Raw genomic sequence first — 27500 nt, 5'->3', positions numbered from 1 at the left:
TCTGTATCTGATCTCAAGATGTCCTCTTCTCGATGGAAAAGCAAAAAGCAGATGCCTTGCATGTTGCACAAGTGAAGGCAAGCTCGATCTACGTGGCCACTGGACGGAGCGCGCTATCGCAGGCAGAATATTCAAGGTCTGCTGCGAGACCTCTGGCTCGTGGCAGATGACAGGAATCTTGTCATGCAGTGTGAGCGCCACACCACTTCAGTTACTCTCACGGCCCTGTAGCGCGAGCTTGCCCTGAGACAATAACCTCTTTCAGACCACTTTCAGTCACAGTTACAACTGGGTTTCGGCTTGGACGTGTTCCTTTTGGTGGCACCAAGGTACTTCTTTACACAGTTTTTTAAATTCCAGTCTTTGAACTTTAATACTCTGATCAGACAGTCCTTTAAATTAATCCTTCAAAATCCCAGTGCAGTGGCACAAGTGAAAGAGCCCAGTCACAAGGTGTCCCCTTCTCGATGGAACAGCAAAAAGCAGATGCCTTGCATGTTGCACAAGTTAAGGCAAGCTCGGTGGCCACTGGACGGAGCGCGCTATCGCAGGCAGAATATTCAAGGTCTGCTGCGAGACCTCTGGCTCGTGGCAGATGACAGGAACCTTGTCGTGCAGTGTGAGCGCCACAACACTTCAGTTACTCTCACAGTCCTGTAGCGTGAGCATGCCCTAGAGCAATAACCTCTTTCAGTCACGGTTACAACTGGGTTTCGGCTTGGACTTGTTCCTTTTGGTGGCACCAAGGTACTTCTTTACACAGTTTTTTAAATTCCGGGTCTTTGAGCTTTAAGACTCTGATCATACATTCCTGTAAATAAATCCTTCAAAAACCCAGTGAAGTGGCACAAGTGAAGAAGAAAAACCTATTGTCTTTCAGATGGCTACAATGCTGAAATGGCCCTGTGGCGCTCTGCGTGTCATTGAAAAGCTTCCAACGTCCCTGGGTGGGCTCGAACCACCAACCTTTCGGTTAACAGCCGAACGCGCTAACCGATTGCGTCACAGAGACGGACGACAGCGTGACGTGGGATGGTGGGAGACACATCAGAGGGCTCTTGTCAGCGGCCGAAAAGGATAACGCGAAGAGTGGAGACACAACCGTGTACACAGGAGAGCATGGGAAACCTCTTTTGCAACAGAAACGCAAAGACGCCTTGGTCAGGATTTTTCTGAAGTTCCCACGACATGGAACCCAGGGCTGCAAAGAAGAGCTCCAACAAGAGAAGCAGCTGACACGCCCAACGTGGGGCTCGAACCCACGACCCTGAGATTAAGAGTCTCATGCTCTACCGACTGAGCTAGCCGGGCTGCGGTTGCATGTTTCTGTATCTGATCTCAAGGTGTCCTCTTCTCGATGGAAAAGCAAAAAGCAGATGCCTTGCATGTTGCACAAGTGAAGGCAAGCTCGATCTACGTGGCCACTGGACGGAGCGCGCTATCGCAGGCAGAATATTCAAGGTCTGCTGCGAGACCTCTGGCTCGTGGCAGATGACAGGAATCTTGTCATGCAGTGTGAGCGCCACACCACTTCAGTTACTCTCACGGCCCTGTAGCGCGAGCTTGCCCTGAGACAATAACCTCTTTCAGACCACTTTCAGTCACAGTTACAACTGGGTTTCGGCTTGGACGTGTTCCTTTTGGTGGCACCAAGGTACTTCTTTACACAGTTTTTTAAATTCCAGTCTTTGAACTTTAATACTCTGATCAGACAGTCCTTTAAATTAATCCTTCAAAATCCCAGTGCAGTGGCACAAGTGAAAGAGCCCAGTCACAAGGTGTCCCCTTCTCGATGGAACAGCAAAAAGCAGATGCCTTGCATGTTGCACAAGTTAAGGCAAGCTCGGTGGCCACTGGACGGAGCGCGCTATCGCAGGCAGAATATTCAAGGTCTGCTGCGAGACCTCTGGCTCGTGGCAGATGACAGGAACCTTGTCGTGCAGTGTGAGCGCCACAACACTTCAGTTACTCTCACAGTCCTGTAGCGTGAGCATGCCCTAGAGCAATAACCTCTTTCAGTCACGGTTACAACTGGGTTTCGGCTTGGACTTGTTCCTTTTGGTGGCACCAAGGTACTTCTTTACACAGTTTTTTAAATTCCGGGTCTTTGAGCTTTAAGACTCTGATCATACATTCCTGTAAATAAATCCTTCAAAAACCCAGTGAAGTGGCACAAGTGAAGAAGAAGAACCTAGTGTCTTTCAGATGGCTACAAGGCTGACATGGCCCTGTGGCGCTCTGCGTGTCATTGAAAAGCTTCCAACGTCCCTGGGTGGGCTCGAACCACCAACCTTTCGGTTAACAGGCGAACGCACTAACCGATTGCGCCAAAGCTGGGGAACAATAGTCTGTTTGGGGAAGGGGAGAAGGAAAAAGAAGGGGAAGAAGGAAAAAAGAGGAAAGAGAAGGAAAAAAGAGAAAAAATGAAGAGAAAAGGAGAAAATTTGAAAAATTAAGCCATACTTTAACATTTTTGTATGATTTTTGTAGTATTGCTGTTTATATTTCTTTAAAAATCGCCCTTTTAAGTATTTCACAGGGCAAAACGCTGATGTGAATTGCGTTGGTTCGAGGCCCACCTCTGACAAGTTTGAAATCATCCAGTAGTCTACAAAGAATGCTGAATGTAAATAAAGATTATTTACTTGTCACCCACGTTAATATCTGTGGAATTGAAAATGATACGTTTTTTACTGGAAACTGCAAAAAATGTATTCAAATGTTGTGCGCTTTCATGCCTTAACACTTATTTCATTAAAAGATTTTTTCATTACATGGTATGCATGTTTTATAAACATTTATTACCCATATGAATATGGTTTGAATGATCACACACACACACACACACACACACACACACACATACACACAGATATATATATATATATGTAAATATAAATTTATTTATAATTACAAAAGTAAAGACAAGTCAATGCTGTATGATCAATAACATGTTTTATTTCACTAAATGTTTATCATGCAATATGATCAATAAAATGCTTTATTTTTACCAAAAAATGTTAAAACAAGTTTTACTGTTTTTCATGTTTATTTTCAAATAAATTCTTTGCTTATATATAGCAAATAATTTATTTGAAAATAAACATGTAAAACTGTAAAACTTTGCCAACACAATAAAAATAATAAAAGACAAAGGCATAAACTTTATAAAACTATATACATATTAGTATATACATATACACACATACATTTATAAACATGTAAAACTATTTTTTTTTCTTTACTTTTTCAAGCCACTGCTCCTTTGTTAGAGTCTCTGTGGCAGGGCAGTAGATTGTCCCTCTATACTGGCTGTGCCCGGTCACTGTGGTTCTAAACTGCCCACACTTCCTACAGGTGTTTGCCTCAACCTTCCTGTGGTACGGACGAGGGGCAGTGGGTTCAGATTGACTGACTGTGGCTGTAGGAGGGAGGACATAACTGTGTTGTGGATTTACATTTAAAGTACCTGGGGCTGTAGGAAGAGGGTTTTGAGGGACAACAATCAGTGTGTAGGTAGGGGTACTGTGGGAGGCAAGTGTGACCGTCGGGCTGGCAAAGACAGGAACTTGTTGTGTGTTGCCAACAGGCCTGGGAATTATTGGCCTTAGGGGTGTCTGCTTAGCTTTAACCGCCTCAGTTGTACTGCACGAAGTGCGCCTTTTCAGTTTTGCTTGCCCAGCTGTGCTCTGTGGAAGGTTGTAATTATGTTGTTCTCCCTGGACCTGAGGTGGAGCAACAGCACGAACACTGGCAGGTGGGAGAGCCTCAGCAGCAACACTAAAAGGGTCAGGCAGATCAATTCCCTGAAGCAGAAGAGTTTGATCTTGGTTCTTAAACTTCTTATTATGCCAATTGATCAGAGTGGTCTGATTGACTTCTACTAGCTGGAGAGTAGTGTCCTGCATGATGGCGCCATTAGAAAGGATCAGCTGCCGGATCTTGCGGTAGTCATTTAAAATGAGAGACCAGCGACTGCATGAACCTTTTTCGTTCTTCTTTGGACTTTGATGTATGCGACAGAGCCTGATGAAAATTGCCTCGACAAGACGACAGCAGTCTGGCCATTGGGCAGGTGATGCTGTGGACCCCAACACACATCGTTTCACGCTGTCTACTCCAGGGATGAAAACGGCCTTCTTTTTTGGGGACCTGAACCTCCCTGTGGTCAGCCTGTCCTGGTATCTGGCAGGAAACTTCACACGCTGCTTGTCATATTCAAGCAGGCTCTGCCACAGGCACACAATGTCATCAACCTGAAGGAATAAATTGGTAAAAAGGTCATTTAACATATACACCACGTTTATTATTAATATTATTATTATGCACATGCCATTTTTGTCTATTTTTCCCATACAGTTATTTTACACATTTTATTTGACCCTTAACAGTTATATGACAGTGAGGATGTTGTTATATTTAAATGAAATAAAAAATGTCATAAGACACTTTAATACTTTGAAAAATATGCAAAATATGCTGTTCCAAATTATTAAGCAAGGTGTAGTTCTCATTCAATAGTAGTATGAAAAAGATCTTTCTAAAGACAAAAAAGTGTTCATTATCTTAAAAAAGCAAATTATTTCCTATAACAATTTATATTTGGTGGATGTAAATAGAGATCATTGAACTATTAAATGATTTGTGAGTGATTCACAGTACAGAAACATTTGACTATATAAAGGCTTTTAAAAATATTTTTTAGGAAAATATTAGGAAAAGGCAGCGATAAAAAAGCCACCATTAAGAAGCAAACGTGTATTTCAAACCTGCTGGTGTATAGCCACTAGATTCAAACAAGACTTTAACATTAGGGAGAGGTGGCAGAGTAATGATTTGGACTGGAATATTGGGAAGCAAGATGGTCAAAAGGACATCTAGAAGATATGTAGAGTTCCTAAAAGATTGGATTTTTATGAGATATAAAAGGAGTCATATATTCTGAAATAAATTTACTTTCATGAAGGATAATACACAATCCCATGCTGCAAAAACATCAACTTAGGGATGCAATACTAGCATCTTCAAGTGAAATAAAGACAAAACCTATACTTGTATACTTACACGTTTAATTAATAGGAGAGTAAAAGACATGTCAAAGATAAACACATTTTTTAATTTACATGGTGTTTGTTTTTTGGAAAAAAATTCTCTGTCCATACAGCACATTTGACAGATTGATTGGATCATTTTAATCCATTATATCATTATAAATTTGGTTAAAGTGCATTCAGCATAATAATTTGGAACAGCATATTTTTATTAAAGTATCTTTTGACATTTTTATTTCATTTAAACAGAATAACATCCACACTGTCATACTGTATAACTGTTGAGGGTAAAATAAAATTTGTAAACTTACTGACTGTATTGGAAAAATAAACAAAAATGGCATGTGCATAATAATTTGGAATGTGGCGTACAGTCCAGTCTCTTTGTTTTTGAATAAGAATTTATTTCTGTCTCTTCCATTTTAGGACATTCAAAATGTTTGCTTACCTGCTTTTTGTTGAGGGTTAACCCTGTGCTCGTCCTCAGCTCTACCAAATACTCAGACAGTCTATCCACCCGGTCCATTCCTGGAAGCTGGGGAACAATAGTCTGTTTGGGGAAGGGGAGAAGGAAAAAGAAGGGGAAGAAGGAAAAAAGAGGAAAGAGAAGGAAAAAAGAGAAAAAATGAAGAGAAAAGGAGAAAATTTGAAAAATTAAGCCATACTTTAACATTTTTGTATGATTTTTGTAGTATTGCTGTTTATATTTCTTTAAAAATCGCCCTTTTAAGTATTTCACAGGGCAAAACGCTGATGTGAATTGCGTTGGTTCGAGGCCCACCTCTGACAAGTTTGAAATCATCCAGTAGTCTACAAAGAATGCTGAATGTAAATAAAGATTATTTACTTGTCACCCACGTTAATATCTGTGGAATTGAAAATGATACGTTTTTTACTGGAAACTGCAAAAAATGTATTCAAATGTTGTGCGCTTTCATGCCTTAACACTTATTTCATTAAAAGATTTTTTCATTACATGGTATGCATGTTTTATAAACATTTATTACCCATATGAATATGGTTTGAATGATCACACACACACACACACACACACACACACACATACACACAGATATATATATATATATATATATATATATATATATATATATATATATATATATATATATATATATATATATATATATATATATATATACATACACATATATATATATATATATATATATATATATATATATATATATATATATATATATATATATACATATACATATATACATATACATATATATATATATATATATATATATATATATATATATATATATATATATATATATATATATATATATATATATATACATATATATATATATGTAAATATAAATTTATTTATAATTACAAAAGTAAAGACAAGTCAATGCTGTATGATCAATAACATGTTTTATTTCACTAAATGTTTATCATGCAATATGATCAATAAAATGCTTTATTTTTACCAAAAAATGTTAAAACAAGTTTTACTGTTTTTCATGTTTATTTTCAAATAAATTCTTTGCTTATATATAGCAAATAATTTATTTGAAAATAAACATGTAAAACTGTAAAACTTTGCCAACACAATAAAAATAATAAAAGACAAAGGCATAAACTTTATAAAACTATATACATATTAGTATATACATATACACACATACATTTATAAACATGTAAAACTATTTTTTTTTCTTTACTTTTTCAAGCCACTGCTCCTTTGTTAGAGTCTCTGTGGCAGGGCAGTAGATTGTCCCTCTATACTGGCTGTGCCCGGTCACTGTGGTTCTAAACTGCCCACACTTCCTACAGGTGTTTGCCTCAACCTTCCTGTGGTACGGACGAGGGGCAGTGGGTTCAGATTGACTGACTGTGGCTGTAGGAGGGAGGACATAACTGTGTTGTGGATTTACATTTAAAGTACCTGGGGCTGTAGGAAGAGGGTTTTGAGGGACAACAATCAGTGTGTAGGTAGGGGTACTGTGGGAGGCAAGTGTGACCGTCGGGCTGGCAAAGACAGGAACTTGTTGTGTGTTGCCAACAGGCCTGGGAATTATTGGCCTTAGGGGTGTCTGCTTAGCTTTAACCGCCTCAGTTGTACTGCACGAAGTGCGCCTTTTCAGTTTTGCTTGCCCAGCTGTGCTCTGTGGAAGGTTGTAATTATGTTGTTCTCCCTGGACCTGAGGTGGAGCAACAGCACGAACACTGGCAGGTGGGAGAGCCTCAGCAGCAACACTAAAAGGGTCAGGCAGATCAATTCCCTGAAGCAGAAGAGTTTGATCTTGGTTCTTAAACTTCTTATTATGCCAATTGATCAGAGTGGTCTGATTGACTTCTACTAGCTGGAGAGTAGTGTCCTGCATGATGGCGCCATTAGAAAGGATCAGCTGCCGGATCTTGCGGTAGTCATTTAAAATGAGAGACCAGCGACTGCATGAACCTTTTTCGTTCTTCTTTGGACTTTGATGTATGCGACAGAGCCTGATGAAAATTGCCTCGACAAGACGACAGCAGTCTGGCCATTGGGCAGGTGATGCTGTGGACCCCAACACACATCGTTTCACGCTGTCTACTCCAGGGATGAAAACGGCCTTCTTTTTTGGGGACCTGAACCTCCCTGTGGTCAGCCTGTCCTGGTATCTGGCAGGAAACTTCACACGCTGCTTGTCATATTCAAGCAGGCTCTGCCACAGGCACACAATGTCATCAACCTGAAGGAATAAATTGGTAAAAAGGTCATTTAACATATACACCACGTTTATTATTAATATTATTATTATGCACATGCCATTTTTGTCTATTTTTCCCATACAGTTATTTTACACATTTTATTTGACCCTTAACAGTTATATGACAGTGAGGATGTTGTTATATTTAAATGAAATAAAAAATGTCATAAGACACTTTAATACTTTGAAAAATATGCAAAATATGCTGTTCCAAATTATTAAGCAAGGTGTAGTTCTCATTCAATAGTAGTATGAAAAAGATCTTTCTAAAGACAAAAAAGTGTTCATTATCTTAAAAAAGCAAATTATTTCCTATAACAATTTATATTTGGTGGATGTAAATAGAGATCATTGAACTATTAAATGATTTGTGAGTGATTCACAGTACAGAAACATTTGACTATATAAAGGCTTTTAAAAATATTTTTTAGGAAAATATTAGGAAAAGGCAGCGATAAAAAAGCCACCATTAAGAAGCAAACGTGTATTTCAAACCTGCTGGTGTATAGCCACTAGATTCAAACAAGACTTTAACATTAGGGAGAGGTGGCAGAGTAATGATTTGGACTGGAATATTGGGAAGCAAGATGGTCAAAAGGACATCTAGAAGATATGTAGAGTTCCTAAAAGATTGGATTTTTATGAGATATAAAAGGAGTCATATATTCTGAAATAAATTTACTTTCATGAAGGATAATACACAATCCCATGCTGCAAAAACATCAACTTAGGGATGCAATACTAGCATCTTCAAGTGAAATAAAGACAAAACCTATACTTGTATACTTACACGTTTAATTAATAGGAGAGTAAAAGACATGTCAAAGATAAACACATTTTTTAATTTACATGGTGTTTGTTTTTTGGAAAAAAATTCTCTGTCCATACAGCACATTTGACAGATTGATTGGATCATTTTAATCCATTATATCATTATAAATTTGGTTAAAGTGCATTCAGCATAATAATTTGGAACAGCATATTTTTATTAAAGTATCTTTTGACATTTTTATTTCATTTAAACAGAATAACATCCACACTGTCATACTGTATAACTGTTGAGGGTAAAATAAAATTTGTAAACTTACTGACTGTATTGGAAAAATAAACAAAAATGGCATGTGCATAATAATTTGGAATGTGGCGTACAGTCCAGTCTCTTTGTTTTTGAATAAGAATTTATTTCTGTCTCTTCCATTTTAGGACATTCAAAATGTTTGCTTACCTGCTTTTTGTTGAGGGTTAACCCTGTGCTCGTCCTCAGCTCTACCAAATACTCAGACAGTCTATCCACCCGGTCCATTCCTGGAATGTTTCGCTCATCCACAGCCTAAAACGATATAATTTGAAATAATAAAGAAAAAACATATTAGCAAAATGACATCTTTAGGGTAGTTTTAATCAGTAAATTGTATTTCAAATTAATTTCTTCTCATGCCAAGTTCCTATTGTGAAATTCACATACCAAAAGCTCCTCAGGCTCCAGAAGAGGAAAGCCTGGTGCATACTGGACTGTGGCAGGCTGGGATGAGGAAGCAGCAGCAGCAGACTGGGAAAAGGCAGGCTGGGATGGGACAGCAGAAGACTGGAAGATAACAGGCTGGGATGAGGCAGCAGCAGCAGACTGGGAGACAGCAGGTTGGGATGAGGCAGCAGCAGCAGACTGGCAAAAGGCAGGCTGGGATGGGACAGCAGCAGACTGGAAGATGACAGGCTGGAATGAGGCAGCAGCAGACTGGGAGACAGCAGGCTGGGATGAGGCAGCAGCAGACTGGGAGATGACAGGCCGGGATGAGGCAGCAGCAGACTGGGGGATGACAGGCTGGGATGAGGCAGAAGCAGACTGGGAGATGACAGGCTGGGATGAGGCAGCAGCAGACTGGGGAATGACAGGCTGGGATGAGGCAGCAGCAGACTGGGAGATGACAGGCTGTGATGAGGCAGCAGCAGACTGGGGAATGACAGGCTGGGATGAGGCAGCAGCAGACTGGGGAATAACAGGCTGGGATGAGGCAGCAGCAGACTGGGAGATGACAGGCTGTGATGAGGCAGCAGCAGACTGGGGAATGACAGGCTGGGATGAGGCAGCAGCAGACTGGGAGATGACAGGCCGGGATGAGGCAGCAGCAAACTGGGGAATGACAGGCTGGGATGAGGCAGCAGCAGACTGGGAAAAGGCAGGCTGGGATGAGCCAACTGTGGGTGGGTTCCAGTCAGCTTCATCTTCAAAGAGGAAACTCATCGTTGGGTCTTCAATGACATCCTCCTCAAATCCCTCATCCTGCTCGTCTACGTTCACTTCCTCCAGCAGCTGGTCTGTCTGCTCAGAGTCAGGATCCACTGACTGAAGTGGCTGCCCAGTTTGACTTAGTAAATAGTCTACTCCGATTAGTTCCCCTTAAAATCAGAATGCAGATTAGTTAAAAAATTTGCCATTAGCAGAAACCCCTCTGCCTTAGAAAAGATTGTCAGAGTCTTACCAGTGTACTGTGTAGGAGGTTGGAAGGTGGGCACAAGCTTCTCTCCAAAAACAACTAGGCTGTTGTTGTTGATGCTTTGCACCACCTGCCCTGCGTAGGTAAGAAGAGGTGAGGGTTTTGTTTTGATTGCTGCTGCTGCCCGGTCTTGGTTCCACCTGTTCAAGACTTCCAGGAGATACAACTGAAAATTCAGTGTGTTAGCACTGGTGCCTGTAAAGAAGTGAACAATCAAAAGCATGAAAATGGTATAAGTGACATTATTTCATTGTGTTGAATATGACTATACTGCAATAAAAATGAGCCACAAACCTGGAATGAACCTGTTTAGGTGGCAGTGGAAAGACTCAAGGGAGGTCGAGCCCCTAGCACACCTGTACTTGGTAAGAACTATCCCTCCCTTGGTGGTGGTGGTGCCTGTCTCTGTGTATAGAAACACACCTGGCGGATCCTGAATGCACTTTACATGCCTCCTCTGAACACGCCAGATGTGCTCCATCCTCACTGTGTCCAGCAGAGGAACTCCCATCAGATCTCTCCCCTTCTCCTTCAGTTCCTGCAAAAGCCTGTCAATGTGGCGGGTTGTGGACTCCACCCCACGGGTCCTCCGACGGCAATAGAGCGCCAGCTCTGTCTTGGTAATGCGCCGGTTCACGAGGTCATCTGTGATGAAAGGCAGACCTTCCTGCTGCAGCTGCTCTCTCTTTGCCCGCCGTAACAACGCAACATCATGTGGGTCCCACTCAAAAATGCACGCTGAGACACGTGACATGAATATTGGGTAGAGAGGATGGGCATCAGTGGTGCAGCCCACTGCCAGTCGACGCATGAAATGCCAGATATCTAGCCTGATAATGAGGTCAGGCCATCCTCCAAATCTGGCCTGTAGCTTGCTCTGCCCCTTCTCTACACAGCACCCACAGTCCACGTACAGCAGCACTGGTGGAGCCACGGCCGCCCTACTGTACCTTTCAATCAAGCCGATGACCATTGTGTCAAGTCCTGCACCTTCCTGAGCGGTCAGGACACTGATTAAAATTTGGCCTGTTTCATTACCAACAGATGTCACCCACTGTGCCGTTCCCCTGGCTTTGCCTGCCAACTTTTTTGTGATCTAAAATCAACAAAATAAAAATTAAAAATGTGTATTGAAATACAGCACACATAATTTTCAAACTTAAAAATGTAAACACCAGTAAAATTCTTAACCAATGACCTGTTTGGTTGAGTCCATTTTTAAAACGGTCCCAAACGTGGAGGTAATGCTAGCCCTGATATGGTCTATACGGCTGATAATGTCCCTCCCATAAACTGACAGCAGCCACTTGCTGGTGGGGACATCGATGGGCTCTGGAGGCTTCTGGCACACAACAGGTAAGAGGCTGGGGCTTTTGAGAAAACCAGCACACTCCTCCATATAGTGCGCCAAGCGGTCAAGCCACTCCTCCCCATGGTTTTCCCTTAGCTGCTTCACAAGTCTGGTGGGGCTGTTGCCCAGAGTCCGCTCCCTTAGCATGCGGATAACACGAATGTCACACGCATACCTTTGTGTAAAAGAGAGGATTTGCTTCAATCATTATTTCAAGCTAAATTAAACATTTGTTATCCATTTAACACATATTACAAATTTCATTAACCATGAATTATTTACATCAATACTATAAACTCATTATAAGATGTGTGTAGATTGTAACTCACTTCTGTGTCAAAATCAGACGGAATAGTCTTCTATGAGGCAAGTCGAGCTGGTCCAGGACAGTCTGACTGGTTGACAGGTAATTCAGGCGACAAACCGTACACCTGAGAGTCTCTGTTACCATTAGGTAGTACCTGTCGATGTCCAGGACCTTCCGTGCTCTCTTGTGAATGCCATAGCCAGTCAGCTGCTTCCCACATGTAGGACAGAACAGTTTAAACCTCCACAAGTGGTACGGCATCCATACCAGAAGCCTGTGATTAAAAAAGCGGTCTGGAGATGGAGCCTGGTGGTAGATGAGAGAAGGGACTGGTGGCTCATACCAGAACTTCAAGTCTGTCCGAAGTCTGCCAGCATGAAAAAGTGCAGAGGCAATCCATCGCTGATCCTGTGAGGGTATTGTCTTCCTCATTTCAGGAGGCAGCCAAAATGGATCTGGCTCGGCTGTAGGAGCAGGGCTGGGTGCAGGGCCAGGCATAGAAGAGGCAACATCCTCCTGATTTAAAAGCAATGAAACAATAGAAATGCAATATTTATATTACAACATTGTTTCTTTCAAGTTTGCATATGAGTAATTCTTCAATTTAGGGAACATTTAATAGAAATGTTAACATTAAAGGGATAGTTCACCCAAAAATGAAACTTCTGTCATCATTTATTCACTCTCATGCTGTTACAAACCCATATAAATGTCTTTGTTCTGATGAACACAAAGGAAGATATTAAAAAAAATGTTTGTAACCAAACCGTTCTTGGATCCCATTTACTTCCAAAGTAGGAGAAATGATACTATGGAAGTAAATGGGGTCCATGAACGGTTTGGTTACAAACATTTTTTTTAATATCTTCCTTTGTGTTCATCAGAACAAAGACATTTATATGGGTTTGTAACAGCATGAGAGTGAATAAATGATGACAGAAGTTTCATTTTTGGGTGAACTGTCCCTTTAAAATGTTCCTGGATATTGAATAAAGTTTTATTAATCAAAATATAAAGGAATCAAGTGTAATCTATATGAATATAACCAGTTGTATCAATTAGTTTACCATTATATATTTAGGTTATTCTATTACGTGTAACAAGCCAGAACATGAGACTATTGTATTGAGCTTACATATTGTCCGGCTAACAAAAGTCTATCTTTCCAAAATGAAACTCACTGCTTTAGTATTTTATTCTTAAATAACCAAAAAGAAAACCACAACAATATCTGCATAACTGGTCCTTAAAATTACTTTAATACAATTACTGTACATATGGCAGAACAGATAAAAAACACTTAGATACATGTGTTACAGTGTGTCTATAACACAGCTGAAAATTACTAGGGAAAATATAATTTCTCTTGTCAAAATAATGTTTAATAATGTAATGTATTATTAAAATCTATAATATATAAAATATATAAACTAAAATACAACAGTAACTTTATTGAGAAAGTATATTTGTTCTGTACTTTTTGTTGATGTGAAATGTACCCCAAATTATAGATTGAGACATATATACATGTACTTCACACAAAGGTTATTACAGATGCAAAAATAGAAGTGCACTCACTAAGGATGTAAGAGCAGGACTAGTTGCAGGTCTGGCGGCAGGTGAAGGACTGGATGAAGGAGCAGGTCTGGTGACAGGTGAAGGACTGCCTGAAGGAGCAGGTCTGGCGGCAGGTGAAAGACTGGATGAAGGTGCAGGTCTGGCGGCAGGTGAAGGACTGGATGAAGGAGCAGGTCTCGCGGCAGGTGAAGGACTGGCTAAAGGAGCAGATCTGGCACCAGGTGAAGGAATGAGGGGAGTTGAAGGACTGGATAAAGGAGCAGGTCTGGCGGCAAGAGGACTCACTAAATGGCTGGTTGAAGGAGAAGGACTATGACTACAAGTCTGTAAAGATACATATTGTACATTATTAATGTCAACATAATAATGATGTGATATTGAGAAAACATATTAAGGTCTTTTTAAATTACCTGGACCCGCCTTGGTACATTTAGGTTGGGTTTGGCTGTTGAACTAATGGATCCTCCAAATCGTGGCTTTGTAAACTAAAGGATTGAGAATATAGAACAGTTTGTCATTCATGTTATATCTTACATACAAAAGAAATTTAAGAATATGAATTAACCAATCCTACAAAACACAAACAATTTTCCAGCCAACCAATAAAAAGGCTTTGGGGAGATTCCAGAAATAATTGCTTGTGGAGTAGGTAATCTACTAAAATATTAAAATAATGTGTTACCATTGATAAGTTAAGTGCAGGTCGTGTAATGGTTGGGGATGAGGTAGAGGCCGGGACAAATGTAGAAGTGGAGGAAGATGGAGCAGTTGTTGCAGGTGGAACACTTGTGACCTGGTAAAAGAACAATAAACAAATATGAATCACCTTTCAGTCATGTTACTTTTTTAAAGTTCAAAATAAGCAACGGCATTGAAAAATCTTACATTCACAGACATTTATACATTTAATCCAAAATCCATCTCTGTACACCAGCAAAAGTTTGAGGGCAGAAACGGTATGCATAAGTTTTATAAATACAACACACTGTAATAACTGATCTCTTTAGGTTTTAAAGGCAATTTTACAAATGTCCATTTCAATTTTTCCTCAACAGGTTATATGCTTTGTAAACTGAGGATATGTCTGGTTTGTTGTCTTTTATAGACGGTTTCAGCAGTAACAACATAAACAGCTTTTGTGGAACAAAAGTAACTTCTGGTAAACACAAAAATCAGTAACAACAGAATCCATTTACAGTATTTGTTGTAATAATATTTATTTAGAGTTTATTTCTGATAACAAGCTAAATTAACAATAAGAAGACTACTTTAGATCAAATCATAGTTAAAGTGTATACAACAATGAAAAACTACACTGAGCTAACGTTACTGTTTAAAATGTGTACTATAAATGTATACAATGTTAACAACTACAAATCGACCCATGCTAAATAGAAAAATGTCAGTGCTTATTGCTGCATCTCACAGCAAAGCACATTGAAGGCATATGAGTTTTGGTGACAAAAATGGTTGTGTGGTTCTACTGCAACATGACATGAAAGAGATGATTACCTGAAAGTCTGAAAAACATACCTTAGCGTGGTGGAATCCACAAAGGCATTTCTGTGGTCCACCAAAAAGTGTTGCCTGGCCACGTACCTGCATTGGACATTTATCTATCTGTACAAATAAAGACCTCCAGGTTATGTTAAATGGGTTTAAGCATGTTAACTCATTAATATGTTTTGTCAGTACATACCCTCTGAAAGAGTTCAAACCATTTCTTCTGACGGGGAGCAGGTCTGTTGCCAGCATCAGAGGGCCAAACCCCTGTGCTGGCAAACCGTCGCAGACGTGACATCCACTCATCATCCCCCAAGGCTTTGTGTGACTTTTTAGACATCTCTGGAAAATATAAAGCATATAAAAAGCTGCTTACATTTTTCTATAGTAACACTAAACAAAACTGACTTCTTGAATTACTATATGTCCTACAGTACTATAAATACAGCAACACAGTAACACACCCTAAACACTAACACCATCTTCATTTTTCAAAATCAACAATTACATTTAAAACAAATCTTAAAGCACTCTGAAAGCAAAAGATCCATGAATGTATTGTTAATGTTGTTTTTATACAAGACAGTAACATCAGAAGTTCATCAGCACATTAATTCAGCAAATGACCAAAACACTAAACAATCAACGCAATGAATCATAGAAATAAAGAATGTAATAAGAATCTAAATAAGAATCTATACGTTAATATAACGTAAGTTCATCATAGGACACAGTAAATGAGACACCGCGATGGGACACGTCAAAAATACCTTAAATGCATCATAACATATCAGAAAATGTTGTTGTTGATGTAAACGTAACTTATCGTAAAAGACAGTAACGTAACACGAGAAGTGCTGCAGGTTGTCAGCGCATCAACTCCAAAACATCTTAATTAAAGTAGCTAAATACTAGAAAGAAATGTAATTATGTATTAGTCTATTGTTGTTGTTGTTGTTGTTGTAGCAGCAGTTTTTCTTACCTCACTATGACTTTCATAAACAGCAATACAGAGACGTTCCGCGCAGTACAGTTAAACATCGAATGAAAAAACTATTCGCGGCGATTGGCTGATCAAAGATAAATAGGGAGAAAAAAGAGAAAAAATGAAGAGAAAAGGAGAAAATTTGAAAAATTAAGCCATACCTTTTCACAGGGCAAAACGCTGATGTGAATTGCGTTGGTTCGAGGCCCACCTCTGACAAGTTTGAAATCATCCAGTAGTCTAAAAAGAATGCTGATTGTAAATAAAGATTATTTACTTGTCACCCACGTTAATATCTGTGGAATTGAAAATGATACGTTTTTTACTGGAAACTGCATAAAATGTATTCAAATGTTGTGCGCTTTCATGCCTTAACACTTATTTCATTAAAAGATTTTTTCATTGCATGGTATGCATGTTTTATATACATTTATTACCCATATGAATATGGTTTGAATGATCACACACACACACACACACACACACACACACACACACACACACACACACACACACACACACACACACACACACACACACACACACACACATACATATATATACATACATATACATATACATACATACATGTGTGTGTGTGTGTGTGTGTAAATATAAATATATATGTGTAAATATAAATATATTTATAATTACAAAAGTAAAGACAAGTCAATGCTGTATGATCAATAACATGTTTTATTTAACTAAATGTTTATCATGCAATATGATCAATAAAATGCTTTATTTTTACCAAAAAATGTTAAAACAAGTTTTACTGTTTTTCATGTTTATTTTCAAATAAATGATTTGCTAATATATATATATATATATATATATATATATATATATATATATATATATATATATATATATATATATATATATATATATATATATATATATAGCTAATAATTTATTTGAAAATAAACATGAAAAACAGTAAAACTTTGCAAACACAATAAAAATAAATAAATAATAAAAGACAAAGGCATAAACTTTATAAAACTATATACATATTAGTATATACATATACACACATTGTCCCTCTATACTGGCTGTGCCCGGTCACTGTGGTTCTAAACTGCCCACACTTCCTACAGGTGTTTGCCTCAACCTTCCTGTGGTACGGACGAGGGGCAGTGTGTTCAGATTGACTGACTGTAGCTGTAGGAGGGAGGACATAAATGTGTTTTGGATTTACATTTAAAGTACCTGGGGCTGTAGGAAGAGGGTTTTGAGGGACAGCAATCAGTGTGTAGGTAGGGGTACTGTGGGAGGCAAGTGTGACCGTCGGGCTGGCAAAGAAAGGAACTTGTTGTGTGTTGCCAACAGGCCTGGGAATTATTGGCCTTAGGGGGTCTGCTTAGCTTTAACCGCCTCAGTTGTACTGCACGAAGTGCGCCTTTTCAGTTTTGCTTGCCCAGCTGTGCTCTGTGGAAGGTTGTAATTATGTTGTTCTCCCTGGACCTGAGGTGGAGCAACAGCACGAACACTGGCAGGTGGGAGAGCCTCAGCAGCAACACTAAAAGGGTCAGGCAGATCAATTCCCTGAAGCAGAAGAGTTTGATCTTGCTTCTTAAACTTATTATTATGCCAATTGATCAGAGTGGTCTGATTGACTTCTACTAGCTGGAGAGTAGTGTCCTGCAGGATGGCGCCATTAGAAAGGATCAGCTGCCGGATCTTGCGGTAGTCATTTAAAATGAGAGACCAGCGACTGCATGATCCTTTTTCGTTCTTCTTTGGACTTTGATGTATGCGACAGAGCCTGATGAAAATTGCCTCGACAAGACGACAGCAGTCTGGCCATTGGACAGGTGATGCTGTGGACCCCAACACACATCGTTTCACGCTGTCTACTCCAGGGATGAAAACGGCCTTCTTTTTTGGGGACCTGAACCTCCCTGTGGTCAGCCTGTCCTGGTATCTGAAAGGAAACTTCACATGCTGCTTGTCGTATTCAAGCAGGCTCTGCCACAGGCACACAATGTCATCAACCTGAAAGAATAAATTAGTAAAAAGTTCATTTAACATATACACCACGTTTATTATTATTATTATTATTATTATGCACATGCCATTTTTGTCTATTTTTCCCATACAGTTATTTTACACATTTTATTTGACCCTTAACAGTTATATGACAGTGAGGATGTTGTTATATTTAAATGAAATAAAAAATGTCATAAGACACTTTAATACTTTGAAAAATATGCAAAATATGCTGTTCCAAATTATTAAGCAAGGTGTAGTTCTCATTCAATAGTAGTATGAAAAAGATCTTTCTAAAGACAAAAAAGTGTTCATTATCTTAAAAAAGCAAATTATTTCCTATAACAATTTATATTTGGTGGATGTAAATAGAGATCATTGAACTATTAAATGATTTGTGAGTGATTCACAGTACAGAAACATTTGACTATATAAAGGCTTTTAAAAATATTTTTTAGGAAAATATTAGGAAAAGGCAGCGATAAAAAGCCACCATTAAGAAGCAAACGTGTATTTCAAACCTGCTGGTGTATAGCCACTAGATTCAAACAAGACTTTAACATTAGGGAGAGGTGGCAGAGTAATGATTTGGACTGGAATATTGGGAAGCAAGATGGTCAAAAGGACATCTAGAAGATATGTAGAGTTCCTAAAAGATTGGATTTTTATGAGATATAAAAGGAATCATATATTCTGAAATAAATTTACTTTCATGAAGGATAATACAAAATCCCATGCTGCAAAAAGATCAACTTAGGGATGCAATACTAGCATCTTCAAGTGAAATAAAGACAAAACCTATACTTGTATACTTACAAGTTTAATTAATAGGAGAGTAAAAGACATGTCAAAGATAAATACATTATTTAATTTACATGGTGTTTGTTTTTTGGAAAAAAAATCTCTGTCCATACAGCACATTTGACAGATTGATTGGATCATTTTAATCCATTATATCATTATAAATTTGGTTAAAGTGCATTCAGCATAATAATTTGGAACAGCATATTTTTATTAAAGTATCTTTTGACATTTTTATTTCATTTAAACAGAATAACATCCACACTGTCATACTGTATAACTGTTGAGGGTAAAATAAAATTTGTAAACTTACTGACTGTATTGGAAAAATAAACAAAAATGGCATGTGCATAATAATTTGGAATGTGGCGTATAGTCCAGTCTCTTTGTTTTTGAATAAGAATTTATTTCTGTCTCTTCCATTTTAGGACATTCAAAATGTTTGCTTACCTGCTTTTTGTTGAGGGTTAACCCTGTGCTCGACCTCAGCTCTACCAAATACTCAGACAGTCTATCCACCCGGTCCATTCCTGGAATGTTTCGCTCATCCACAGCCTAAAACGATATAATTTGAAATAATAAAGAAAAAACATATTAGCAAAATGACATCTTTAGGGTAGTTTTAATCAGTAAATTGCATTTCAAATTAATTTCTTCTCATGCCAAGTTCCTATTGTGAAATTCACATACCAAAAGCTCCTCAGGCTCCGGAAGAGGAAAGCCTGGTGCATACTGGACTGTGGCAGGCTGGGATGAAGAAGCAGCAGCAGCAGACTGGGAAAAGGCAGGCTGGGATGGGACAGCAGCAGACTGGAAGATAACAGGCTGGGATGAGGCAGCAGCAGCAGACTGGGAGACAGCAGGCTGGGATGAGGCAGCAGTTTTAAAGGCAATTTTACAAATGTCCATTTCAATTTTTTTTCTCAACAGGTTATATGCTTTGTAATCTGAGGATATGTCTGGTTTGTTGTCTTTTATAGACGGTTTCAGCAGTAACAACATAAACAGCTTTTGTGGAACAAAAGTAACTTCTGGTAAACAACAACATAAACAGCTTTTGTGGAACAAAAGTAACTTCTGGTAAACACAAAAATCAGTAACAACAGAATCCATTTACAGTATTTGTTGTAATAATATTTATTTAGAGTTTATTTCTGATAACAAGCTAAATTAACAATAAGAAGACTACTTTAGATCAAATCATAGTTAAAGTGTATACAACACTGAAAAACTACACTGAGCTGACGTTACTGTTTAAAACGTGTACTGTAAATGTATACAATGTTAACCACTACAAATCGACCCATGCTAAATAGAAAAATGTCAGTGCTTATTGCTGCATCTCACAGCAAAGTACATTGAAGGCATATGAGTTTTGGTGACAAAAATGGTTGTGTGGTTCTACTGCAACATGACATGAAAGAGATGATTACCTGAAAGTCTGAAATGCATACGTTAGCGTGGTGGAATCCACAAAGGCATTTCTGTGGTCCACCAAAAAGTGTTGCCTGGCCAAGTACCTGCATTGGACATTTATCTATCTGTACAAATAAAGACCTCCAGGTTATGTTAAATGGGTTTAAGCATGTTAACTCATTAATATGTTTTGTCAGTACATACCCTCTGAAAGAGTTCAAACCATTTCTTCTGATGGGGAGCAGGTCTGTTGCCAGCATCACAGGGCCAAACCCCTGTGCTGGCAAACCGTCGCAGACGTGACATCCACTCATCATCCCCCAAGGCTTTGTGTGACTTTTTAGACATCTCTGGAAAATATAAAGCATATAAAAAGCTGCTTACATTTTTCTATAGTAACACTAAACAAAACTGACTTCTTGAATTACTATATGTCCTACAGTACTATAAATACAGCAACACAGTAACACACCCTAAACACTAACACCATCTTCATTTTTCAAAATCAACAATTACATTTAAAACAAATCTTAAAGCACTCTGAAAGCAAAAGATCCATGAATGTATTGTTAATGTTGTTTTTATACAAGACAGTAACATCAGAAGTTCATCAGCACATTAATTCAACAAATGACCAAAACACTAAACAATCAACGCAATGAATCATAGAAATAAAGAATGTAATAAGAATCTAAATAAGAATCTGTTGATGACGTTAATATAACGTAAGTTCATCATATGACACAGTAAATGAGACACCGCGATGGGACACGTAAAAATAATACCTGAAATGCATCATAACATATCAGAAAATGTTGTTGTTGATGTAACGTTAAACGTAACTTATCGTAAAAGACAGTAACGTAACACGAGAAGTGCTGCAGGTTGTCAGCGCATCAACTCCAAAACATCTTAATTAAAGTAGCTAAATACTAGAAAGAAATGTAATTATGTATTAGTCTATTGTTGTTGTTGTTGTTGTAGCAGCAGTTTTTCTTACCTCACTATGACTTTCATAAACAGCAATACAGAGACGTTCCGCGGAGTACAGTTCAACATCGAATGAAAAAACTATTCGCGGCGATTGGCTGATCAAAGATAAATAGGGAGAACGTCATTCGCTCAGAAAAGATGAAGCTGGCGAACGCCATTCGCTCAGAAAGATGAAGATACGACGCGTGATTGGCCAATGACTCCTCACAAAGATGAAGCGGGCTAACGCCATTCGCTTAGCAAAGAAGGAAATGCTCGTCCTGATTGGATGTCTAACACAGCCGAACGCGCTAACAGGTAGCGCCACAGAGACGGACAGCAGCATAACGTGGGATGGTGGGAGACACATCAGAGGGCTCTTGTCAGCGGCCGAAAAGGATAACGCGAAGAGTGGAGACACAACCGTGTACACAGGAGAGCATGGGAAACCTCTTTTGCAACAGAAACGCAAAGACGCCTTGGTCAGGATTTTTCTGAAGTTCCCACGACATGGAACCCAGGGCTGCAAAGAAGAGCTCCAACGAGAGAAGCAGCTGACACGCCCAACGTGGGGCTCGAACCCACGACCTTGAGATTAAGAGTCTCAAGCTCTACCGACTGAGCTAGCCGGGCTGCGGTTGCATGTTTCTGTATCTGATCTCAAGGTGTCCTCTTCTCGATGGAAAAGCAAAAAGCAGATGCCTTGCATGTTGCACAAGTGAAGGCAAGCTCGATCTACGTGGCCACTGGACGGAGCGCGCTATCGCAGGCAGAATATTCAAGGTCTGCTGCGAGACCTCTGGCTCGTGGCAGATGACAGGAATCTTGTCATGCAGTGTGAGCGCCACACCACTTCAGTTACTCTCACGGCCCTGTAGCGCGAGCTTGCCCTGAGACAATAACCTTTTTCAGACCACTTTCAGTCACAGTTACAACTGGGTTTCGGCTTGGACGTGTTCCTTTTGGTGGCACCAAGGTACTTCTTTACACAGTTTTTTAAATTCCAGTCTTTGAACTTTAATACTCTGATCAGACAGTCCTTTAAATTAATCCTTCAAAATCCCAGTGCAGTGGCACAAGTGAAAGAGCCCAGTCACAAGGTGTCCCCTTCTCGATGGAACAGCAAAAAGCAGATGCCTTGCATGTTGCACAAGTTAAGGCAAGCTCGGTGGCCACTGGACGAAGCGCGCTATCGCAGGCAGAATATTCAAGGTCTGCTGCCAGACCTCTGGCTCGTGGCAGATGACAGGAACCTTGTCGTGCAGTGTGAGCGCCACAACACTTCAGTTACTCTCACAGTCCTGTAGCGTGAGCATGCCCTAGAGCAATAACCTCTTTCAGTCACGGTTACAACTGGGTTTCGGCTTGGACTTGTTCCTTTTGGTGGCATCAAGGTACTTCTTTACACAGTTTTTTAAATTCCGGGTCTTTGAGCTTTAAGACTCTGATCATACATTCCTGTAAATAAATCCTTCAAAAACCCAGTGAAGTGGCACAAGTGAAGAAGAAGAACCTATTGTCTTTCAGATGGCTACAAGGCTGACATGGCCCTGTGGCGCTCTGCGTGTCATTGAAAAGCTTCCAACGTCCCTGGGTGGGCTCGAACCACCAACCTTTCGGTTAACAGCCGAACGCGCTAACTGATTGCGCCACAGAGACGGACGGCAGCGTGACGTGGGATGGTGGGAGACACATCAGAGGGCTCTTGTCAGCGGCCGAAAAGGATAACGCGAAGAGTGGAGACACAACCGTGTACACAGGAGAGCATGGGAAACCTCTTTTGCAACAGAAACGCAAAGACGCCTTGGTCAGGATTTTTCTGAAGTTCCCACGACATGGAACCCAGGGCTGCAAAGAAGAGCTCCAACGAGAGAAGCAGCTGACACGCCCAACGTGGGGCTCGAACCCACGACCCTGAGATTAAGAGTCTCATGCTCTACCGACTGAGCTAGCCGGGCTGCGGTTGCATGTTTCTGTATCTGATCTCAAGGTGTCCTCTTCTCGATGGAAAAGCAAAAAGCAGATGCCTTGCATGTTGCACAAGTGAAGGCAAGCTCGATCTACTTGGCCACTGGACGGAGCGCGCTATCGCAGGCAGAATATTCAAGGTCTGCTGCGAGACCTCTGGCTCATGGCAGATGACAGGAATCTTGTCATGCAGTGTGAGCGCCACACCACTTCAGTTACTCTCACTGCCCTGTAGCGCGAGCTTGCCCTGAGACAATAACCTCTTTCAGACCACTTTCAGTCACAGTTACAACTGGGTTTCGGCTTGGACGTGTTCCTTTTGGTGGCACCAAGGTACTTCTTTACACAGTTTTTTAAATTCCAGTCTTTGAACTTTAATACTCTGATCAGACAGTCCTTTAAATTAATCCTTCAAAATCCCAGTGCAGTGGCACAAGTGAAAGAGCCCAGTCACAAGGTGTCCCCTTCTCGATGGAACAGCAAAAAGCAGATGCCTTGCATGTTGCACAAGTTAAGGCAAGCTCGGTGGCCACTGGACGGAGCGCGCTATCGCAGGCAGAATATTCAAGGTCTGCTGCGAGACCTCTGGCTCGTGGCAGATGACAGGAACCTTGTCGTGCAGTGTGAGCGCCACAACACTTCAGTTACTCTCACAGTCCTGTAGCGTGAGCATGCCCTAGAGCAATAACCTCTTTCAGTCACGGTTACAACTGGGTTTCGGCTTGGACTTGTTCCTTTTGGTGGCACCAAGGTACTTCTTTACACAGTTTTTTAAATTCCGGGTCTTTGAGCTTTAAGACTCTGATCATACATTTCTGTAAATAAATCCTTCAAAAACCCAGTGAAGTGGCACAAGTGAAGAAGAAGAACCTATTGTCTTTCAGATGGCTGCAAGGCTGACATGGCCCTGTGGCGCTCTGCGTGTCATTGAAAAGCTTCCAACGTCCCTGGGTGGGCTCGAACCACCAACCTTTCGGTTAACAGCCGAACGCGCTAACCGATTGCGCCACAGAGACGGACGACTGCGTGACATGGGATGGTGGGAGACACATCAGAGGGCTCTTGTCAGCGGGCGAAAAGGATAACGCGAAGAGTGGAGACACAACCGTGTACACAGGAGAGCATGGGAAACCTCTTTTGCAACAGAAACGCAAAGACGCCTTGGTCAGGATTTTTCTGAAGTTCCCACGACATGGAACCCAGGGCTGCAAAGAAGAGCTCCAACGAGAGAAGCAGCTGACACGCCCAACGTGGGGCTCGAACCCTCGACCCTGAGATTAAGAGTCTCATGCTCTACCGACTGAGCTAGCCGGGCTGCGGTTGCATGTTTCTGTATCTGATCTCAAGGTGTCCTCTTCTCGATGGAAAAGCAAAAAGCAGATGCCTTGCATGTTGCACAAGTGAAGGCAAGCTCGATCTACGTGGCCACTGGACGGAGCGCGCTATCGCAGGCAGAATATTCAAGGTCTGCTGCGAGACCTCTGGCTCGTGGCAGATGACAGGAATCTTGTCATGCAGTGTGAGCGCCACACCACTTCAGTTACTCTCACGGCCCTGTAGCGCGAGCTTGCCCTGAGACAATAACCTCTTTCAGACCACTTTCAGTCACAGTTACAACTGGGTTTCGGCTTGGACGTGTTCCTTTTGGTGGCACCAAAGTACTTCTTTACACAGTTTTTTAAATTCCAGTCTTTGAACTTTAATACTCTGATCAGACAGTCCTTTAAATTAATCCTTCAAAATCCCAGTGCAGTGGCACAAGTGAAAGAGCCCAGTCACAAGGTGTCCCCTTCTCGATGGAACAGCAAAAAGCAGATGCCTTGCATGTTGCACAAGTTAAGGCAAGCTCGGTGGCCACTGGACGGAGCGCGCTATCGCAGGCAGAATATTCAAGGTCTGCTGCGAGACCTCTGGCTCGTGGCAGATGACAGGAACCTTGTCGTGCAGTGTGAGCACCACAACACTTCAGTTACTCTCACAGTCCTGTAGCGTGAGCATGCCCTAGAGCAATAACCTCTTTCAGTCACGGTTACAACTGGGTTTCGGCTTGGACTTGTTCCTTTTGGTGGCACCAAGGTACTTCTTTACACAGTTTTTTAAATTCCGGGTCTTTGAGCTTTAAGACTCTGATCATACATTCCTGTAAATAAATCCTTCAAAAACCCAGTGAAGTGGCACAAGTGAAGAAGAAGAACCTATTGTCTTTCAGATGGCTACAAGGCTGACATGGCCCTGTGGCGCTCTGCGTGTCATTGAAAAGCTTCCAACGTCCCTGGGTGGGCTCGAACCACCAACCTTTCGGTTAACAGCCGAACGCGCTAACCGATTGCGCCACAGAGACGGACGGCAGCGTGACGTGGGATGGTGGGAGACACATCAGAGGGCTCTTGTCAGCGGCTGAAAAGGATAACGCGAAGAGTGGAGACACAACCGTGTACACAGGAGAGCATGGGAAACCTCTTTTGCAACAGAAACGCAAAGACGCCTTGGTCAGGATTTTTCTGAAGTTCCCACGACATGGAACCCAGGGCTGCAAAGAAGAGCTCCAACGAGAGAAGCAGCTGACACGCCCAACGTGGGGCTCGAACCCACGACCCTGAGATTAAGAGTCTCATGCTCTACCGACTGAGCTAGCCGGGCTGCGGTTGCATGTTTCTGTATCTGATCTCAAGGTGTCCTCTTCTCGATGGAAAAGCAAAAAGCAGATGCCTTGCATGTTGCACAAGTGAAGGCAAGCTCGATCTACGTGGCCACTGGATGGAGCGCGCTATCGCAGGCAGAATATTCAAGGTCTGCTGCGAGACCTCTGGCTCGTGGCAGATGACAGGAATCTTGTCATGCAGTGTGAGCGCCACACCACTTCAGTTACTCTCACGGCCCTGTAGCGCGAGCTTGCCCTGAGACAATAACCTCTTTCAGACCACTTTCAGTCACAGTTACAACTGGGTTTCGGCTTGGACGTGTTCCTTTTGGTGGCACCAAGGTACTTCTTTACACAGTTTTTTAAATTCCAGTCTTTGAACTTTAATACTCTGATCAGACAGTCCTTTAAATTAATCCTTCAAAATCCCAGTGCAGTGGCACAAGTGAAAGAGCCCAGTCACAAGGTGTCCCCTTCTCGATGGAACAGCAAAAAGCAGATGCCTTGCATGTTGCACAAGTTAAGGCAAGCTCGGTGGCCACTGGACGGAGCGCGCTATCGCAGGCAGAATATTCAAGGTCTGCTGCGAGACCTCTGGCTCGTGGCAGATGACAGGAACCTTGTCGTGCAGTGTGAGCGCCACAACACTTCAGTTACTCTCACAGTCCTGTAGCGTGAGCATGCCCTAGAGCAATAACCTCTTTCAGTCACGGTTACAACTGGGTTTCGGCTTGGACTTGTTCCTTTTGGTGGCACCAAGGTACTTCTTTACACAGTTTTTTAAATTCCGGGTCTTTGAGCTTTAAGACTCTGATCATACATTCCTGTAAATAAATCCTTCAAAAACCCAGTGAAGTGGCACAAGTGAAGAAGAAGAACCTATTGTCTTTCAGATGGCTACAAGGCTGAAATGGCCCTGTGGCGCTCTGCGTGTCATTGAAAAGCTTCCAACGTCCCTGGGTGGGCTCGAACCACCAACCTTTCGGTTAACAGCCGAACGCGCTAACCGATTGCGCCACAGAGACGGACGACAGCGTGAGGTGGGATGGTGGGAGACACATCAGAGGGCTCTTGTCAGCGGGCGAAAAGGATAACGCGAAGAGTGGAGACACAACCGTGTACACAGGAGAGCATGGGAAACCTCTTTTGCAACAGAAACGCAAAGACGCCTTGGTCAGGATTTTTCTGAAGTTCCCACGACATGGAACCCAGGGCTGCAAAGAAGAGCTCCAACGAGAGAAGCAGCTGACACGCCCAACGTGGGGCTCGAACCCACGACCCTGAGATTAAGAGTCTCATGCTCTACCGACTGAGCTAGCCGGGCTGCGGTTGCATGTTTCTGTATCTGATCTCAAGGTGTCCTCTTCTCGATGGAAAAGCAAAAAGCAGATGCCTTGCATGTTGCACAAGTGAAGGCAAGCTCGATCTACGTGGCCACTGGACGGAGCGCGCTATCGCAGGCAGAATATTCAAGGTCTGCTGCGAGACCTCTGGCTTGTGGCAGATGACAGGAATCTTGTCATGCAGTGTGAGCGCCACACCACTTCAGTTACTCTCACGGCCCTGTAGCGCGAGCTTGCCCTGAGACAATAACCTCTTTCAGACCACTTTCAGTCACAGTTACAACTGGGTTTCGGCTTGGACGTGTTCCTTTTGGTGGCACCAAGGTACTTCTTTACACAGTTTTTTAAATTCCAGTCTTTGAACTTTAATA

The 27500-nt window shown here is 41.3% G+C and overlaps 3 protein-coding genes, 1 long non-coding RNA gene and 11 other non-coding genes across 15 annotated transcripts; all 15 read right to left on the bottom strand.

Annotated features, from left to right (window-relative positions):
- Positions 1-938: 938 nt before the first annotated feature.
- Positions 939-1012, bottom strand: trnan-guu (transfer RNA asparagine (anticodon GUU)). The gene has a single exon. It is a non-coding gene; the product is annotated as a tRNA-Asn (tRNA).
- Positions 1013-1238: 226 nt separating this feature from the next.
- On the bottom strand, positions 1239-1311 carry trnak-cuu (transfer RNA lysine (anticodon CUU)). Its single transcript has one exon. It is a non-coding gene; the product is annotated as a tRNA-Lys (tRNA).
- Positions 1312-3113: 1802 nt separating this feature from the next.
- LOC141361681 (uncharacterized) lies at positions 3114-5577 on the bottom strand. The gene is made up of 2 exons (XM_073863331.1): positions 5500-5577; positions 3114-4256 (listed from the first exon to the last, which is right to left on the bottom strand). The coding sequence occupies exons 1-2, from the start codon at positions 5575-5577 to the stop codon at positions 3228-3230; spliced, it is 1107 nt and encodes a 368-aa protein (XP_073719432.1). The 3' UTR covers positions 3114-3227.
- A 1039-nt stretch (positions 5578-6616) lies between these two features.
- LOC129438809 (uncharacterized) lies at positions 6617-9126 on the bottom strand. Its single transcript, XM_055197722.2, has 2 exons — positions 9003-9126; positions 6617-7759 (listed from the first exon to the last, which is right to left on the bottom strand). Exons 1-2 carry the CDS (start codon positions 9078-9080, stop codon positions 6731-6733), a joined length of 1107 nt encoding a protein of 368 aa, XP_055053697.2. The 5' UTR covers positions 9081-9126; the 3' UTR covers positions 6617-6730.
- Positions 9127-9209: 83 nt separating this feature from the next.
- LOC141361680 (uncharacterized) lies at positions 9210-12439 on the bottom strand. Its single transcript, XM_073863330.1, has 5 exons — positions 11953-12439; positions 11471-11798; positions 10567-11368; positions 10258-10467; positions 9210-10174 (listed from the first exon to the last, which is right to left on the bottom strand). The coding sequence occupies exons 1-5, from the start codon at positions 12426-12428 to the stop codon at positions 9210-9212; spliced, it is 2781 nt and encodes a 926-aa protein (XP_073719431.1). The 5' UTR covers positions 12429-12439.
- A 1265-nt stretch (positions 12440-13704) lies between these two features.
- LOC141361761 (uncharacterized) lies at positions 13705-14385 on the bottom strand. The gene is made up of 3 exons (XR_012367944.1): positions 14191-14385; positions 13919-13993; positions 13705-13832 (listed from the first exon to the last, which is right to left on the bottom strand). It is a non-coding gene; the product is annotated as an uncharacterized lncRNA (long non-coding RNA).
- Positions 14386-21737: 7352 nt separating this feature from the next.
- Positions 21738-21810, bottom strand: trnak-cuu (transfer RNA lysine (anticodon CUU)). Its single transcript has one exon. It is a non-coding gene; the product is annotated as a tRNA-Lys (tRNA).
- Positions 21811-22762: 952 nt separating this feature from the next.
- On the bottom strand, positions 22763-22836 carry trnan-guu (transfer RNA asparagine (anticodon GUU)). Its single transcript has one exon. It is a non-coding gene; the product is annotated as a tRNA-Asn (tRNA).
- A 226-nt stretch (positions 22837-23062) lies between these two features.
- Positions 23063-23135, bottom strand: trnak-cuu (transfer RNA lysine (anticodon CUU)). Its single transcript has one exon. It is a non-coding gene; the product is annotated as a tRNA-Lys (tRNA).
- Positions 23136-24087: 952 nt separating this feature from the next.
- trnan-guu (transfer RNA asparagine (anticodon GUU)) lies at positions 24088-24161 on the bottom strand. Its single transcript has one exon. It is a non-coding gene; the product is annotated as a tRNA-Asn (tRNA).
- A 226-nt stretch (positions 24162-24387) lies between these two features.
- trnak-cuu (transfer RNA lysine (anticodon CUU)) lies at positions 24388-24460 on the bottom strand. The gene has a single exon. It is a non-coding gene; the product is annotated as a tRNA-Lys (tRNA).
- Positions 24461-25412: 952 nt separating this feature from the next.
- trnan-guu (transfer RNA asparagine (anticodon GUU)) lies at positions 25413-25486 on the bottom strand. The gene has a single exon. It is a non-coding gene; the product is annotated as a tRNA-Asn (tRNA).
- Positions 25487-25712: 226 nt separating this feature from the next.
- On the bottom strand, positions 25713-25785 carry trnak-cuu (transfer RNA lysine (anticodon CUU)). The gene has a single exon. It is a non-coding gene; the product is annotated as a tRNA-Lys (tRNA).
- Positions 25786-26737: 952 nt separating this feature from the next.
- trnan-guu (transfer RNA asparagine (anticodon GUU)) lies at positions 26738-26811 on the bottom strand. The gene has a single exon. It is a non-coding gene; the product is annotated as a tRNA-Asn (tRNA).
- Positions 26812-27037: 226 nt separating this feature from the next.
- Positions 27038-27110, bottom strand: trnak-cuu (transfer RNA lysine (anticodon CUU)). The gene has a single exon. It is a non-coding gene; the product is annotated as a tRNA-Lys (tRNA).
- Between the last annotated feature and the right edge of the window lie 390 nt (positions 27111-27500).

Source organism: Misgurnus anguillicaudatus, chromosome 24, assembly GCF_027580225.2.
Source record: "Misgurnus anguillicaudatus chromosome 24, ASM2758022v2, whole genome shotgun sequence".
Taxonomy (NCBI): domain Eukaryota; kingdom Metazoa; phylum Chordata; class Actinopteri; order Cypriniformes; family Cobitidae; genus Misgurnus; species Misgurnus anguillicaudatus.
This window is presented reverse-complemented; position numbering and strand designations above follow the sequence as displayed.